The sequence below is a fragment of the Pinus tabuliformis genome, chromosome 3_1 (assembly GCF_031772625.1).
Source record: "Pinus tabuliformis cultivar Carrire ecotype Pingquan chromosome 3_1, CPIR1, whole genome shotgun sequence".
In the NCBI taxonomy this organism is placed as follows: Eukaryota; Viridiplantae; Streptophyta; class Pinopsida; order Pinales; family Pinaceae; genus Pinus; species Pinus tabuliformis.
The window spans coordinates 120,993,622-121,007,886 of NC_142301.1; the positions used below are offsets into that span (position 1 = coordinate 120,993,622).

Here is a 14,265-nt window from a genome sequence, read left to right on the forward strand (position 1 = left end):
CCACCAATAAATTGGTTATAATGATATTTGCAACATTGCATGCAACTATCAATTGGCATCTCCAACACGCGTACCTTATTATGATATTTAAATGAGGATGATGCACAAGGTGTATGTGCAATAATTAGCTTTCATATACCCTCGTACATGCCTCTGTTGTGCAACTTATGTAAATAATATAAAAGTAAGTTAAATTTTAATTTGTGTAGATTTACAATGTATAAAGCATAATAGTGGCTTCAAAGTGACTGGTGGAATTTTCTTGTGGTGAAATATTTCACTTAAAAATGAAATGGAAAACGAGCTTGTGAAAGGTTTTGATGAAAACTACAAGAAACAATTGATTATCTGTCTTCAGGAAAGATTTACCAGCAAGGAACAAAAGATCAGTGACAATTTCTATGTTAGAGGGGATGGGACTGTAAGTACCATAAATTGAATTAGAGTTTGTCACGTTCAGTGTTCAGTATTTAATTATCTTATGCTTCAAGCTTATTCGCAAAGTTCTGTGTTTGTGTATTACTGAGATCTCTATCTTCCTTGTTTACTTGATAGCGAGCATTTTACTTTTCTGAAGAAGCCTTAACAAGCCTTTTTGTAAGGAATGGCTTTACTTCTGAGAAAATTGAGGTTCACCATAAAAGAGTGGAGAATCGCTCTAGGGGACTGGTGATGGATCGGTATGCTACTTTAACCAAGTCTCAAAATATTAATTGAATGTTTGGCAGTATAAGTCAGATCAAAGTTTTGTAATTTGAGAGCCTTGTTTGCTGTTTTCTGATTGTTTTATCTAATGGATTTGTAGGCGTTGGATTCAAGGAGAGTTTTGTTTCAATGATGACGTTAACCCTCTTCATTTAGATGTTCAGAAGAAAAAAGAAGAATATAGGAGACACAAAGTTCAATTTTGTAATGATTATGAGCAAACAGGTCTTTGTAAAACCTCCGAAAAGTCTAATGATGGAGTTGAAGTTGATCTTTCTGAAAGCATTGACATGATACTTGGAGATGTTCCTGCTGCTAATGAGGTACGATTCATGTGTATCTCTTTGAAATCTTATATGCTGTTGTATCCTATATTGATTTATAGATTTAAGCAATGAAGTTTGAATGCTTTTGAGTGAATTTATAATGCAATTGCTTGTTTTTTCCTCTGTTTTGCTTTACTATTCTTTATATTACTTAATAATAATATTATTAAAATCCATGTGTTTCCTTTCCTTCCTTTATCTTACATTCCTCCTTAGCCTTGTCCTGAATGACACCCTCAGTATTGCTCCTTAAATACCCCTATTCTCCTAGTGTCCCATTGATACTATTGATTTTCACCACACATGTGATTTGTTTATTGAGTCCTTATTTCACCTCTTATCATCCACCACACTAAAAGGTTAAAACTTGAAACCCATATTTTATGGATGTCATCTAAGTCTTCTTTCCACATACCCATTAGAGAAATTTTGAAGTCTAAAATGGGCCTCAAAACAAAAAGGTACAACCAAAACCAACTTTTTAAGAACCAATAGGATTCAAGATGATGATGTTGACCATGGGTGATGATTCACCATTTTTGGTAAAAAAAAATAAAATGATTAAAAAATAAAAAATAAAAAAACTACTTTTTTAACTGGTATTTTCAACTTAACTCCCTACGGTTTTACTCAAATTTATGGGTGGGAGTACTTGTTGGATGCATAATTTAATTCCTCATCCAAGGAGTATCCATGTTGCATACCTTCGATGGACCCTGCTACATGAAAAATGAGAAATAAATGAAAAAATGTGATTGCAATCACATTTTACATGTATTTCTCATTTTTCATGTAGCAGGGTCCATCGAAGGTATGCAACATGGGTACTCCTTGAATGAGAATGAAATTATGCATCTAACGAGAGCTCCCACCTAAAATTTGAGTAAAACCATAGGGAGATAAGTTGAAAAAGTAGTTTTTTCTTTTTTCCATCTAAAATTTGATGATGTAATCTAATCTTATTTTATTATTTCCTCTATTATTTTATAATATTATTTAGGAGGCCCATTTTATACCTCAAAATTTCTCTAATGAACTAATATCCCATTCTCACTAGTAGTTGGCCTTTAGAACATTGGCCAAAGACTAAGTACTTTGACAATATTTCAAACTTACGGTTGTCGCTCATACACTCTCCTAGAGGGAAAAGTCCTAACCCTAACAAGAGAATGTAGATGCAGTTCTCAGTCTATCCACCCCCTGTAACCTTGGTGGCCTTACTCCACTCTTTAGTCTATAGGAAGGGTATCCTAATCAATATGGGAATCTCTAAGGGTCAAACGAAGCTAGGTCATTGAGTAAGGTAGGAAAGTTCTCTAGCTTGGCTTGACAGAGACTTTAGGGGACTTGACATTATTCACTCTCAAAGTGGAAGGGGAATCTAAGTGTGTGACTAGTTGGATCAATTATCAATTACGAACAAGCTTCAAATAAGTTTAACTTAAACAAGTGTGCTCATTCAAGATTATGCTTGGAATGTTAAAGGCAAAACTTGTTCAATTAACCATATATCATGAAGTGCCATCAAAATGTGAAACATATGTCCACTTACCCAAATGGAAAGTGACCATGAAATTAAAACATTGCATCATTCATTCATTATGTCATCAACATCACGTATTATGAGTATTATTGTCATTATCAAGACACCATTCCACAATGAAAAGACCATATCCCAAGTATTATGTGTTTGCAATAATAAACCAAGGAAATACAAAATGCATTGTTGATATTAGAGACAATAATGGCAACAAAGCTATATTGCGTTGATGTTTGTAGCTCAAGTAGCCTAGTAGGCACTTTTGCACAGACCTAAGTGCTTAGGTGTGCAAGAAGTTGTCCAAGATCTCCTTAGACACTTGCTAAAGTGTGAGGAAGTTGCTAATGTAACTTAGCCTAAGTCATATTAGGAAAATCACATAATTATTACGTTGGTTTGTTGAGCTAAAGAAACATGAGAAAAAGTTAAGTATTTACTTTAGCCATTATGTTTTAAATCTCAACCCTTGATCTCAAGTGGGGTGAGATCTAATCTCAACCGTCAATCACTTTGGAGATTAGGGTTAGGGATTTAGCCCAACAAAAAGTTATAAAAGCAAGGCTAAGGGGAAGGAGAATGTTTATTTTTGGTAGCTATGGTTGGTATTCAAATCAGCCTTTTAAAAGAAATTAAAATTATTATTTTTGAGCTCATGTAGGCTCCAAAGAGACAGGTCGGCCCCACTAGTTGAATGGGTGTGACCCTTGGTCAAAACCCACTTGATTTGACCACTATATAGTCAGATTCAACCTCCTTTATTTGGCATAATTCATATCACACATAAAATGATCTATTCTTCTATTCACACGTGCAAAGGAGAAGGAAGTCCTTTGAAGTTTGACCGAGCCTTTTTGGAGTCTGTTGGCCAACGTTGACTTGATTTGTTTGACCGATTTTTGAGGCATAGTTTAACTGAATTTTTGAAGCATTTAACCGAGTTTTCTAGGCAAGTTTGACCGAGTTCTGGGCAGTTTGTTTGACTATAGTTTGACCTAGATTCTACTCTATTGATCGATCTACTTTTGGGAAATTTGATTGAGTTGACTAGCTGATGCAGAAGATTGAATTTCGGCATGTTTTACTTGACCAAAAGTTGATTAGTTGTTTGATCAAAGCTAAAACCCTGGTCTAGGTTGATCAAGTTTGACTTGAGAATATCAGATTGTACCTTTTGTTGAATTTAACAATTTCTCCTAAAAAAGATTGTTGGGTTTCTCCCGAGTTTGGGTTTCGCAGGGCAACATTTGTGTCTCTTTTGTGCTTGGCTGTCTCTTTATGATCCTGCTGTCATTATTGCATTACTATTCAGATTTTTTTATGTATAATTGCTTAATGATATATGTGACATAAGACGACTTGATTAAGAAATCGTTGGAAAATAATTATCATATTAGAAGATCAAATTTCTCATAAGAAAATCAACAGAGACGAGACACCATACAACAACACAAGATTGAGAGAGGCATCTTAGTGAGGAGGTGTGTGATACTCTAAAGTGTTGGGTCTGAGGAAAGGGGCATCAAGGTGATCCGGATTTAAACAGGAACGCAGCAAAATACAGAGATAACCATAAACACAAAGATGCAGCGGAAATAATACTTCATTTCATTACTGTAAAATACTGAAATATGCTTACAATTAGAAATGGAAATAAACCAGCTAGGGCGATGGTAGCTTATCTCTGAGAAGAGATGTGCGGCTACATGCCTCTGAACTGTTCTGACTGTGTTACAATGAGGCTCGAAGGCCTATTTATTGTTGAGAAACAATGGAAAACCCTTAACATCCCGAAACCTAACCCTAGAAGATGAAACGCCAAATTGTGGGCCCCGTTTGGGTAAATTGGTACATCAATTTCCCGGGGTCGTAACTTTGGCATACGATCTCTGTTTGACGCGTACGATAGCTCGTTAGAAAGATCTATCCGAGTACTATCACTTTGGGAGGCAACATCGGTCCCTGTTTGACGCGTACGATAGCTCGTTAGAAAGATCTATCCGAGTACTATCACTTTGGGAGGCAACATCGGTCCATGGACCAATGTTGCCCCAGATTCCCAAAAAAACGTCGTTTAGGGCCTCAAAACGGCTCCGGAAGTTCAGGACCCGAAAAAACTGCTAAAAATAGTAAACTGTGCTACAATTTAGGAAACTAAAAAAGCTGAAAGAGACAGTTGTGGGGGTCCAAATGGGATAGGTGGGTGGCGACCAACATCCACCTGGATCATTCCTCCCCCCTTAGGAAGCAATGGTCCCCATTGTGTTGAGTTCCTCCCTGAGATGAGGAAGCTTCTGCTGAGCTGGGTCTCTGGTGAGCTGTTCTGCAATCTCTGCTGTGACTAGAAATGGTGGGAAGCATGGTCGGCGATGGTCCACATTGAACACTCGGTGCAAGCGAAGGAATGGAGGAATGTTGTGCTTCAAAGCATTGTTTCCCGTAGCCTTGGTACTGGTGTAAGGACCATGTCGGAGTGGTCGGAGCTTCTGATGGGCTCTTGTAAGGCGTTCTTTCTGCAGATGTAACCAAACTTTGTTGCCCACCTGAAACTTATGTGGTACCCCTGTGGGTGAGGAGAAGTTGTTCCTGTGTTCTGTCATGACCGTATCCCTTTGCTGTTGCTGCTGCGTGGAGGAACCTTTTGCAGGGGTCATGGATGTAGCAACGATCTTCCCCTTTCTTTGGGAGTGAACCAGACAGATGAATTTCCTAGTATGGGAGATGAGCTTGCTGCCTTTCTTAGTAGTGATCAAAGATGTGGCGGTAGGTGGGGCTACCTCCGGTATCCTGTATAATGAATTATTCAAAGAAATAATGACAGCACGAGGCCTAGACTCATACACAGCGTGTCGCCTCCACAAGTATGGCTGGCCTAATAATACATCACAAACATCCAGAGGTGTAACATCACACAATACCTCGTCTGTGAAGGGTTTGATGCTGTAGGAAAGGCGGCACTGCTGGCGAACTTTTAGATCTCGTCCTTCGTGAAGCCACCGGATACTGTACGACTGCGGGTGTGGTGTAGTCGATAGGCCCAACCGCTTCACGACCTCTGCTGAAATGAGGTTCTTTTGGCTGCCACTGTTGACAATGAATTGTAGCGGCGAACCCTTCACCCACATCTGTGAGTGGAAAAGACGCTCCCCTTCCTCTGGATTTTCGGGCTCATCTTTCTGGATCTTGGCGGTGGCAACAGTGGCGCTAGGATCCGCATCAATGATCTGCTTCCCTTTGCCATTCCCTTTGTCGGGTTCTGGCTCAGGGTCGGAACATGCATCTGATTCGGAAGCCTTCAACTCAGCCACCAGCGACTGCTTGGTCCGACACTCACTTGTGTTATGAGTGGGACTCTTGTGGAACTCACACCACTTCCCTGTGTCCTTCTTCGGCTTCATGGTGTTGTTCTTTTCTTGCGGCTTCGACGGGTTGTCTTGGGTCACCCCGCCTTGGCTTTGTCCTTTGGGCTTCGGATTTGCAGATCCAAAGTCTCGCTTCTTCTGTTTGAACTTTTGCTCGATTTTGACAGCGTATCGGTACGCCGTGCCGAGCGAGGAGATGTTCAAGAACACCATCTCTTCCTGGATGTATCTGTGCAGGCAGCCACAGTATTTGAGTACCAGATGCAGCTCAGAATCTTTGATACCCAACTGTGTGCGAAGGGTATGAAAAATGTTTGTGAACTCCGGCACATCTTGGTCTCGTCCCTGCCGCAGTGTGGTCCATTTGATGTATTTGTCCTCGTAGCTTTTGACAGGGTAGTACTGCTCCTTGATGGCATCTCGGAAGTCATTCCAAGTGGGTGCGACTGAAAATAGTGAGCCTGTACTTTCGTCCTTCTGCTCGCAGTAGGTTTCCCACCAGTCCTTGACGTGGGGGGTTGCTTTGAGAAGAGCGAAAACAATTTTTTCTCGATTTGAAAATTCATGAACAAAAAAATACCCATCTAGCAGATTTAACCATTTATCTACGGCATCTGCGTCTATTTGACCCTCGAAGATGGGGATTTCAAAATTAACTTGTACCTTAAACGGTGTGGCATTTCCAGAGTCGTTGTTGGAAGTCGATGCGTCGCCTCTGGGTAGTCGTTGAAGGATTTGCGCAAAGCTATCCATCATCGCGTTCCTTTGCCGCTCGAGGGCTTCTTCGAGCAAGATTTTGATAGGATCTCCTGCCCCCTCGTCTTTCTTCTCATCCGCCATGGGAGGTCGTCGAGATTTGCGAGGCTGGCCTTGCAAAGGTTCGACCAGTTCAAGCCCTAACTCCTTATATCCCGACCTCGTTGGGGACATGCAAAGAAAAACAGAGAAAAAGCAGACCGCTCTGATACCACTGATCCGGATTTAAACAGGAACGCAACAAAATATAGAGATAACCATAAACACAAAGATGCAGCGGAAATAATACTTCATTTCATTACTGTAAAATACTGAAATATGCTTACAACCAGAAATGGAAATAAACCAGCTGGCGATGGTAGCTTATCTCTGAGAAGAGATGTGTGGCTACATGCCTCTGAACTGTTCTGACTGTGTTACAATGAGGCTCGAAGGCCTATTTATTGTTGAGAAACAATGGAAAACCCTTAACATCCCGAAACCTAATCCTAGAAGATGAAACGCTAAATTGTGGGCCCCGTTTGGGTAAATTGGTACATCAATTTTCCGGTGTCGTAACTTTGGCATACGATCTCCGCTTGACGCGTACGATAGCTCATTAGAAAGATCTATCCGAGTACTACCACTTTGGGAGGCAACATCAGTCCATGGACCCATGTTGCCCCAGATTCCCAAAAAAACGTCGTTTAGGGCCTCAAAACGGCTCCGGAAGTTCAGGACCCGAAAAAACTGCTAAAAATAGTAAACTGTGCTACAATTTAGGAAACTGAAAAAGCTGAAAGAGACAGTTGTGGGGGTCCAAATGGGATAGGTGGGTGGCCACCAACATCCACCTGGATCACAAGGAGATCCATATCAGTCAAGGAGGGCTTGATCAACTCGATCAAATCTAGTGCTGTACATGTTATTCCTCAGTTGGGCTATTACCCTAGGACAAGAGCCTAAGTAGGTTTTGACTCAATTTAATGGTGAACTAACTTGATTGGGAAGAATTTGTTGTGTCATTTTTTTGTGAGATTGGTTTTGTTTTGCTAAAGCTAATTAATGTTAGGGACCTAGCTATGCAATTCATTCAGTAGATTTATAATTTGCTAGGTTAATGGTTTGTCGGTTGCTAGGTTCGCAAGAAAAATAACATGGTATTTGAGCAATAAACTCTGAGAATCGATCTCAAGGTGCTAGGTCTATAAAGGATCTGTTACCTGCCAAGAGTGGGTGACCCCATGGGAGAAAATTATTTTCCCATTTTGCACATCCAACTGGCAAACTAACAACCCCTAATAGCCACCATTACTAGTCAATGATGATGTGCCATTTTATCTCCACCACCTGCATCAGTGATATATCTTCTTGCCCATCCGAAAAGAGTGCATGGATGAAGGTGGGCTTCTGATCAAAAGGTACTTTATTCATTTTGCAATTGGGTGCTTATGTTTGTTTGTATTTGGGCTTTGAATATGGATTATGGGGTGACATGGAAGGAGGGATTTTGCCTGTGATCTTGTTCCATAATCTTAAATGGGGTGTTAATATTTGATCCTAGTCTAGTGGGACATCCCCTAATGGCCCAATGGGTATAGGAGGGGCACTACTCGGGAAGCCTTCATTGAGATAACATATTTCATCTATCTCTATTCCATACTTACCACTTTCCATCTTACATTACAAGCCCATATTCCACTTCCATTCTTCGAGTTCAACTGACCATTGGTTCTCTGGGATTCGGCACCCATACATCAACATACCTGGGTAGCGTCCAAAACTTTTCTTTGGGAGGTTGATGCAACTAAAAGAAAAAGAAAAAGCATTATTATGGGCACAAAATAAAATAAAATAATATCAAAATGCGGAAGATGGTCGGGACATGCACATTAGCACGTTAACAAAAGCCTAGCATGAGCTCTACCTCACTCATTATGGCCATCACTCGGTTCCTGAACATATGTTGCTCCATTACATCATGAAAAAGAACCCTTGCATGTCCTAACCCCGATGGGCAATGAGTCGCCTCATCATTATGGGGTAATACAACTGCTAGGCATCATATAAAGCATGTTCTAACCTTTTGAGTTATGAATTTATACTTGTGTTTATTCAGTGTTATAAGAATTGCACTGGACCAGACCAGACTGAACTGGCCTATCCTACCTTTCTTGAGCAAATACTGGTTTGAACCGGTTCCATGGACTAGAAAAGGCTGGTTTGGTACTGAACCAACCAATTTCATACAATGTGACTAAGGATCCTTGGAGCACAATTTTATTTAAAAAAACAATAATTTATTGGGGGGATTGCCTAATATTCAACCATAGGGCCCTACTAATGCTATCTAATTATGGTAATGTTAAGTTCTTAAAGTAACTCTTTTTCTTAATTTTTGAACATTACCTCTAATTCTTTCAAGTTGTCTAAGAGTTTTAGATCCCACTCAAAAATCCAGTATACTTAACGGTTTTCAAGATTTCAGGATTGCAGGGATTGCAATGCTTCCACTAGAGTCTGTTATGTATTAGGGTTTGGAACTAGCATTTGATGAAGAGCACCAAGCCCTCTATGTACCTCGATTTTGGTGGCACTGATTGTTGAACTCCTTTTGTCATGACCCTAGTAAAAATTTACCCATCACTCAAACAAAATCTTGATTTGACATGTTAAGCTTTTTCTATATTATTATAATGCTTAGAGGGTTGATGATGAGGATCCCAATATAAGCAACGATTTTAATGATGTGTAGGTATTTATTGTAGCATGATTTGTTTTGGGCTCTCGAGGCCATCTAGAAGTTTAGGATGTCTTTGTTGATTTATTTTTGGTTTAGAGATTGATTGCACTTCATGCTATTTTGGTTATATGCACCTTTGCTATATATATGGGAAACTTCGCATATTTGTGTATAATGGTTTGGATTCATATGGATGCACATTAATATCAAATATATATGTTTTATTTCATTTTTTTTATATTTCTGTAGTTTTCAATTGACTAGTTTTTTGGTCCAGTATTTTTCTGATTCTGGTCCAGTTCACATTTTTGGGCTCTACCACCAGTTCAATGAATGATCCGGTTCTGATAACATTGGTTTACTGTTGAATACTAATCAACTGTTTGCATCATTTCTTAGGTAATTGATATTTTGATTGGAGATCAAGCATTCACCTTCAAGTGCCTGTCAAAGGAGTATCAACACACATGCAAAACCACTGGTTTTGTGCTTTGGGAATCAGCTCTGATGTTAGCACCACTACTAGCTGCAAACCTGGATATTGTTGCTGGGAAAACTGTTCTTGAGCTTGGTTGTGGTTCTGCCGGGGTCTGCTCTATGGCTGCAGCTAAAGTTTCGGATCTTGTAGTTGCCACTGATGGTGATCCAGCAGTCCTGGATTTGTTAAATGAAAACATCAAGTCAAATGCCAGATACCTGACTTCAAGAAAATTGGTTTGTGAGAGATTGGAATGGGGAAACAGTGAGCATGTAAACGCCATTAGGAGTTTAAATACTCGTGGGTTTGATGTGATTATAGGAACAGATGTGATGTACGTGGAAGATGCTATTATACCTTTCTTTGAAACTGCCAAAGCACTTATTTCAACCGTGGAAATCGGTAAGCAAAAAGCTGCTCTTATTCTTTGCCATATAATTCGACAAGTAGATGAAGGATACATCTTATCAGCTGCAAGTCAGTGTGGTTTCCATCTTGAAGATAAATGGCCTTCTGATACAGATGGAAATGCGCACAAGAGCCTTATTGGATCATGGTTTTCTAATGACATTTCTAAACCTCAAGTTTCGCAAAGTGCATTAAGGATCATGTATTTTCAAGCATAGAAGGGGTTATTTTTTTTAAATTTTCTATTTTAGTTGCAGGAAAATATCAATGATGGTATTTTTTTCCTTTTTTGATACCTTTATTTGTTCGTGAGATTTCGGCTGGCACTTGAGTCAAGCATGAGTTCTAAGAATCAGTTATTGGTATATTTTAGTACTTCGCAATTTAGAAATCTTCACCTCAAATGATTTTAAGCTTGCAATGATTCATTTCTGCAGCAGGGTTCAAAAACGTTATTCACTTTCTTTCAATTCAGTACAATGCTTTTCCGACTGATGCTCTAACGAAGCTTTCCATCATTTCTCTGAATAAGTGGTCACGTAAAAAACTGTTCTGTCATTTGAACAAACTTTGCGGTTATCAGAGACCCTTTCCAAAGGTCCTTTTATATGGAAGCCTCGTCACCATTAGATTGCTTGATTTATTACTCCAATTCTTTCCAGTGTTGTGCAAATTGAATTTAGTTTTAGTTGGTAATCATGGAAGATTATGCTACAGTCATGTGCAAGTCGCTATTGAAGAGTTTTTGAAAATAATATAAGTTAGTGATTGCTGAAAAAGTGGCTCTTGTTCCATTTTACGGTGCCCATTTTCCTTGTCCATGCATTCTCATTTAATTTCATAGTTAACCTAATTTACTTCCAAACAATTCTTAAATTGGAAAGCAAATTTACATGATGAATTGTGTGGTAAGTGCATCTATGCTGAATTGTGTGGTAAGCGCATCTATGCTGAATTGTGTGGTAAGCGAATATGTAGGTTTAATGATCAAGTATGGAGAAATGTTGTAATGTCTTGCTTTGTGAACAAAAATATAAAAAATAATAATAAAATAGCAATATGTTAAAGTATGGAGAAATGTTGTAATGTCTTGCTTTGTGAACAAAAATATAAAAAATAATAATAAAATAGCAATATGTTAAAATATAGTAACGTATTGAACCATGGTATTCATGTGGAATATAACTTATTTAAAGGGGCAAAGATTTTTTACGGGGGGAAAGATCAAATTAGATCCATCTGATCTTTGGATCTAGTAAGCGCCGAGAGGGATCAAATATCTTTTCACTTTAAAGAAATTTGCACCTCAAGAGATTTGACCCTTCTCGGTGCTTGGTAGATTTGAAGTTAAAATAGACCTAGGTTGGTTAGATTACAAGGAAAGTGGGTTTTCCTCACTGCGGTGCAAGTTTTATCTATATATTACTTCTAACTAGCCTAATTGACCTTTCTGATCCATATATGTTTTATCTATATATTACTTCTAACTAGCCTAATTGACCTTTCTGATCCATATATATCTTGCGTTTAAAGGGACTTTTTAATAATTCACTTAAAAGCACCATGTTCACTTAAAAGAACCATTGACATGTTTGTATTATAGATTCCCAATCAATGTGTCAACCATCGATGTTTGTATTATAGATTCCGAATCAATGTGTCTTCTTACTTATACTTTTGTGTTTTAAAACCTTAGTAATGATGATTTCATATAAGAAACACATTTGAGCACTTTAGTTGCATTGTTATGAATGCAAAGTTGCAAGAGATCCATTTAGCATCGTTTAGGTTGGCTAAGGGCGGTAGAGTTATAATATTAAATTAATAATGATCAATTAGGTATCCAATAAAGTTATTGGCTTTAAGATATTTTATGTTTTTATGTTTTTTTTTTTTTCATTTCATTGTATTTTTTTTGGGGTCTATTTTACATTTACAGTGGAACGACTACTAGTACATAGGTCTTATAAGAAAGTAGTTTTTGCTTCTATTTTTAATGCAATGCAATATATGGAACTTTTTCAAAGTGTTTTTATTTTCACAGTGTTAAATTTTTGTGATATAGTATTATATCTTAATTATATTTATGTAATCTTTGAGTGTGAAGATTTAGAGATTACAACTGATAAGTATAGTGCATCAAAGAGTAAAAAATGGTTTTATTGAAACTAGGTATTGGTTCGTTTTAATTTCTATTGAAACAAAGTTTTTTTTTTTGTTTTAAGGAGAACCATGTAAATCGAGGTTTCAAAAGAAGAGAAAAAAATAGCATAAAAGTTGGTATAATTGTATGGTCGTTTTACAACTGTCAAAGCTTAGCAATCATAAACAATAGCCAATATATGGACACTAACAAGGAGGAATCAAATTGTATAATAGTGAGAATTAGGTTGTATGACCTATCCAATGCTGGAATTTTAGTCATCATTCATGTACAGTGCCACCAAGGAAAATTTTGAGCCATCAAAGATAAACTTGGCTGGAGGAACCTCGAATTGGAGCTATATGACCTATTTTCAGTGAAATTTTTGTCTTTTAACAATTCAGACAATTTGGAAGCCAATTGGAGTTGTTCTTGCTTGTATTGTTACCCAACCATGTAAATATAGAAGATTCAATTGCTAATTTGTTGATTTTCAGTAGTTCCAAGGAGAAATTAGCTATTTTGATGTTTTGTTTTATTAGATTTATCAAAAAATCAAGTGGTAAATATATCAAAATTTGTGTTTTAGCTCTGTTTATGAGTAGATCTATGTTTCATTGTTGTTTGAGTTAATCTATCAAAACTGGGTAGATTTATAAAAAAAATGTGTTTTTTTAGTTATATATGGCTTTAGAACCACTAATTCAAAATTGCAAATTGAGGAAGAACATGTAGTTTTTGTCATTTTACTTTGTTTTGCTATATATCTATACATTTTTAACTTATACCAATGGCCTTTTTACCCAACATCACGCCAATATATGTTGGCCAAGCTACTATTTTCCAATGTTAGAACACTGAACACAAGTTGTGAGTAAAGACTAAGATAACTTTGATGAGTGAGATAAAGAAACAATAATTGTAATATATCTTAGATATATTTCAAAGCAAGGAAAATGGGGAAGACTTGTAACATATTCAGGGTATGTTACAATAAAGTTTAAATGTACTAATTATTATGTAATGAATAACAATATTGCTATAAGATACATATCACAATTATTATGTAATGTAATCATTAATGTTTAGTAATGATAATTATGCCTTTTGCCCAACATATGACTTATCACTGCGGACATGTATTTATACACATTTTTTATTTTTATTTATTTATTTTTTATTTTTTTTATCGTGGAGAAAATTCGTAATTTTCATTAAAGAAGATTACATATTGTAGATGCTTGAAGCATATGCAAAAATGTGGGCAGAGCCACTTACAAAACAATACTCCAAAAGAAGTATCCAGAAAAGCCCTCAGACAGGGCAGCAAACAAAAGGGTATGTAAACCCCAGCAAATCTGCATCAACAGTGCCCAAAAAATTAACCCCAAAAGGCCAATATTGTGCCCCTGAAAAACAGACCTGTAGAGGATACCCATACCTATTACAAAAAAAACAGCAAAAAAGAGCAGAGGTGCAGCACCCAGAAGAAGATTCGGCACCAATGCTCCACAAGCGGAAATAGCTCCTGTGGAGGGAATATGAGAACAATAGGTGCTAGATCTGGCTGCCCAGACCAGAAGGAGAGGCACGAAATGAGGAAGAGAGCAGCCAGGGTAGCCACTCCTTCCCCGCCCCCTCAAAACTCTCCTCCAAAAGCAGACGAAACCAGAGGTAGAACAACTGCCCCAAACATCCACAGCAGCCTGCAGAAACTCCAGCGAAATCAACCATTTGATGCGGCACGAAACAATGTTGAGTCAGAACTCCACGCCCCTGTTCCCTCAACGCTCCAAAAGGATAAGCCCGCGAGCGACCAAAACAAACC

The 14,265-nt window shown here is 37.9% G+C and overlaps 1 protein-coding gene across 3 annotated transcripts in view; it reads left to right on the forward strand.

Moving 5' to 3' along the window:
• Positions 1 to 10,659, forward strand: part of LOC149186060 (S-adenosyl-L-methionine-dependent methyltransferases superfamily protein) — a 61,857-nt gene extending 51,198 nt beyond the window's left edge. For 2 of the 3 annotated variants that reach the window (XM_089410878.1, XM_089410880.1), the window contains 4 exons: positions 359 to 421; positions 556 to 680; positions 806 to 1,028; positions 9,808 to 10,659. In XM_089410878.1, coding sequence (XP_089267004.1) covers positions 359 to 421; positions 556 to 680; positions 806 to 1,028; positions 9,808 to 10,512 — 1,116 coding nt within the window. In that variant the 3' untranslated portion in view covers positions 10,513 to 10,659. The remainder of the gene's footprint in view (positions 1 to 358; positions 422 to 555; positions 681 to 805; positions 1,029 to 9,807) is intronic. The other variant, XM_089410879.1, reaches the window with a different exon arrangement.
• The last annotated feature ends 3,606 nt before the right edge of the window (positions 10,660 to 14,265 follow it).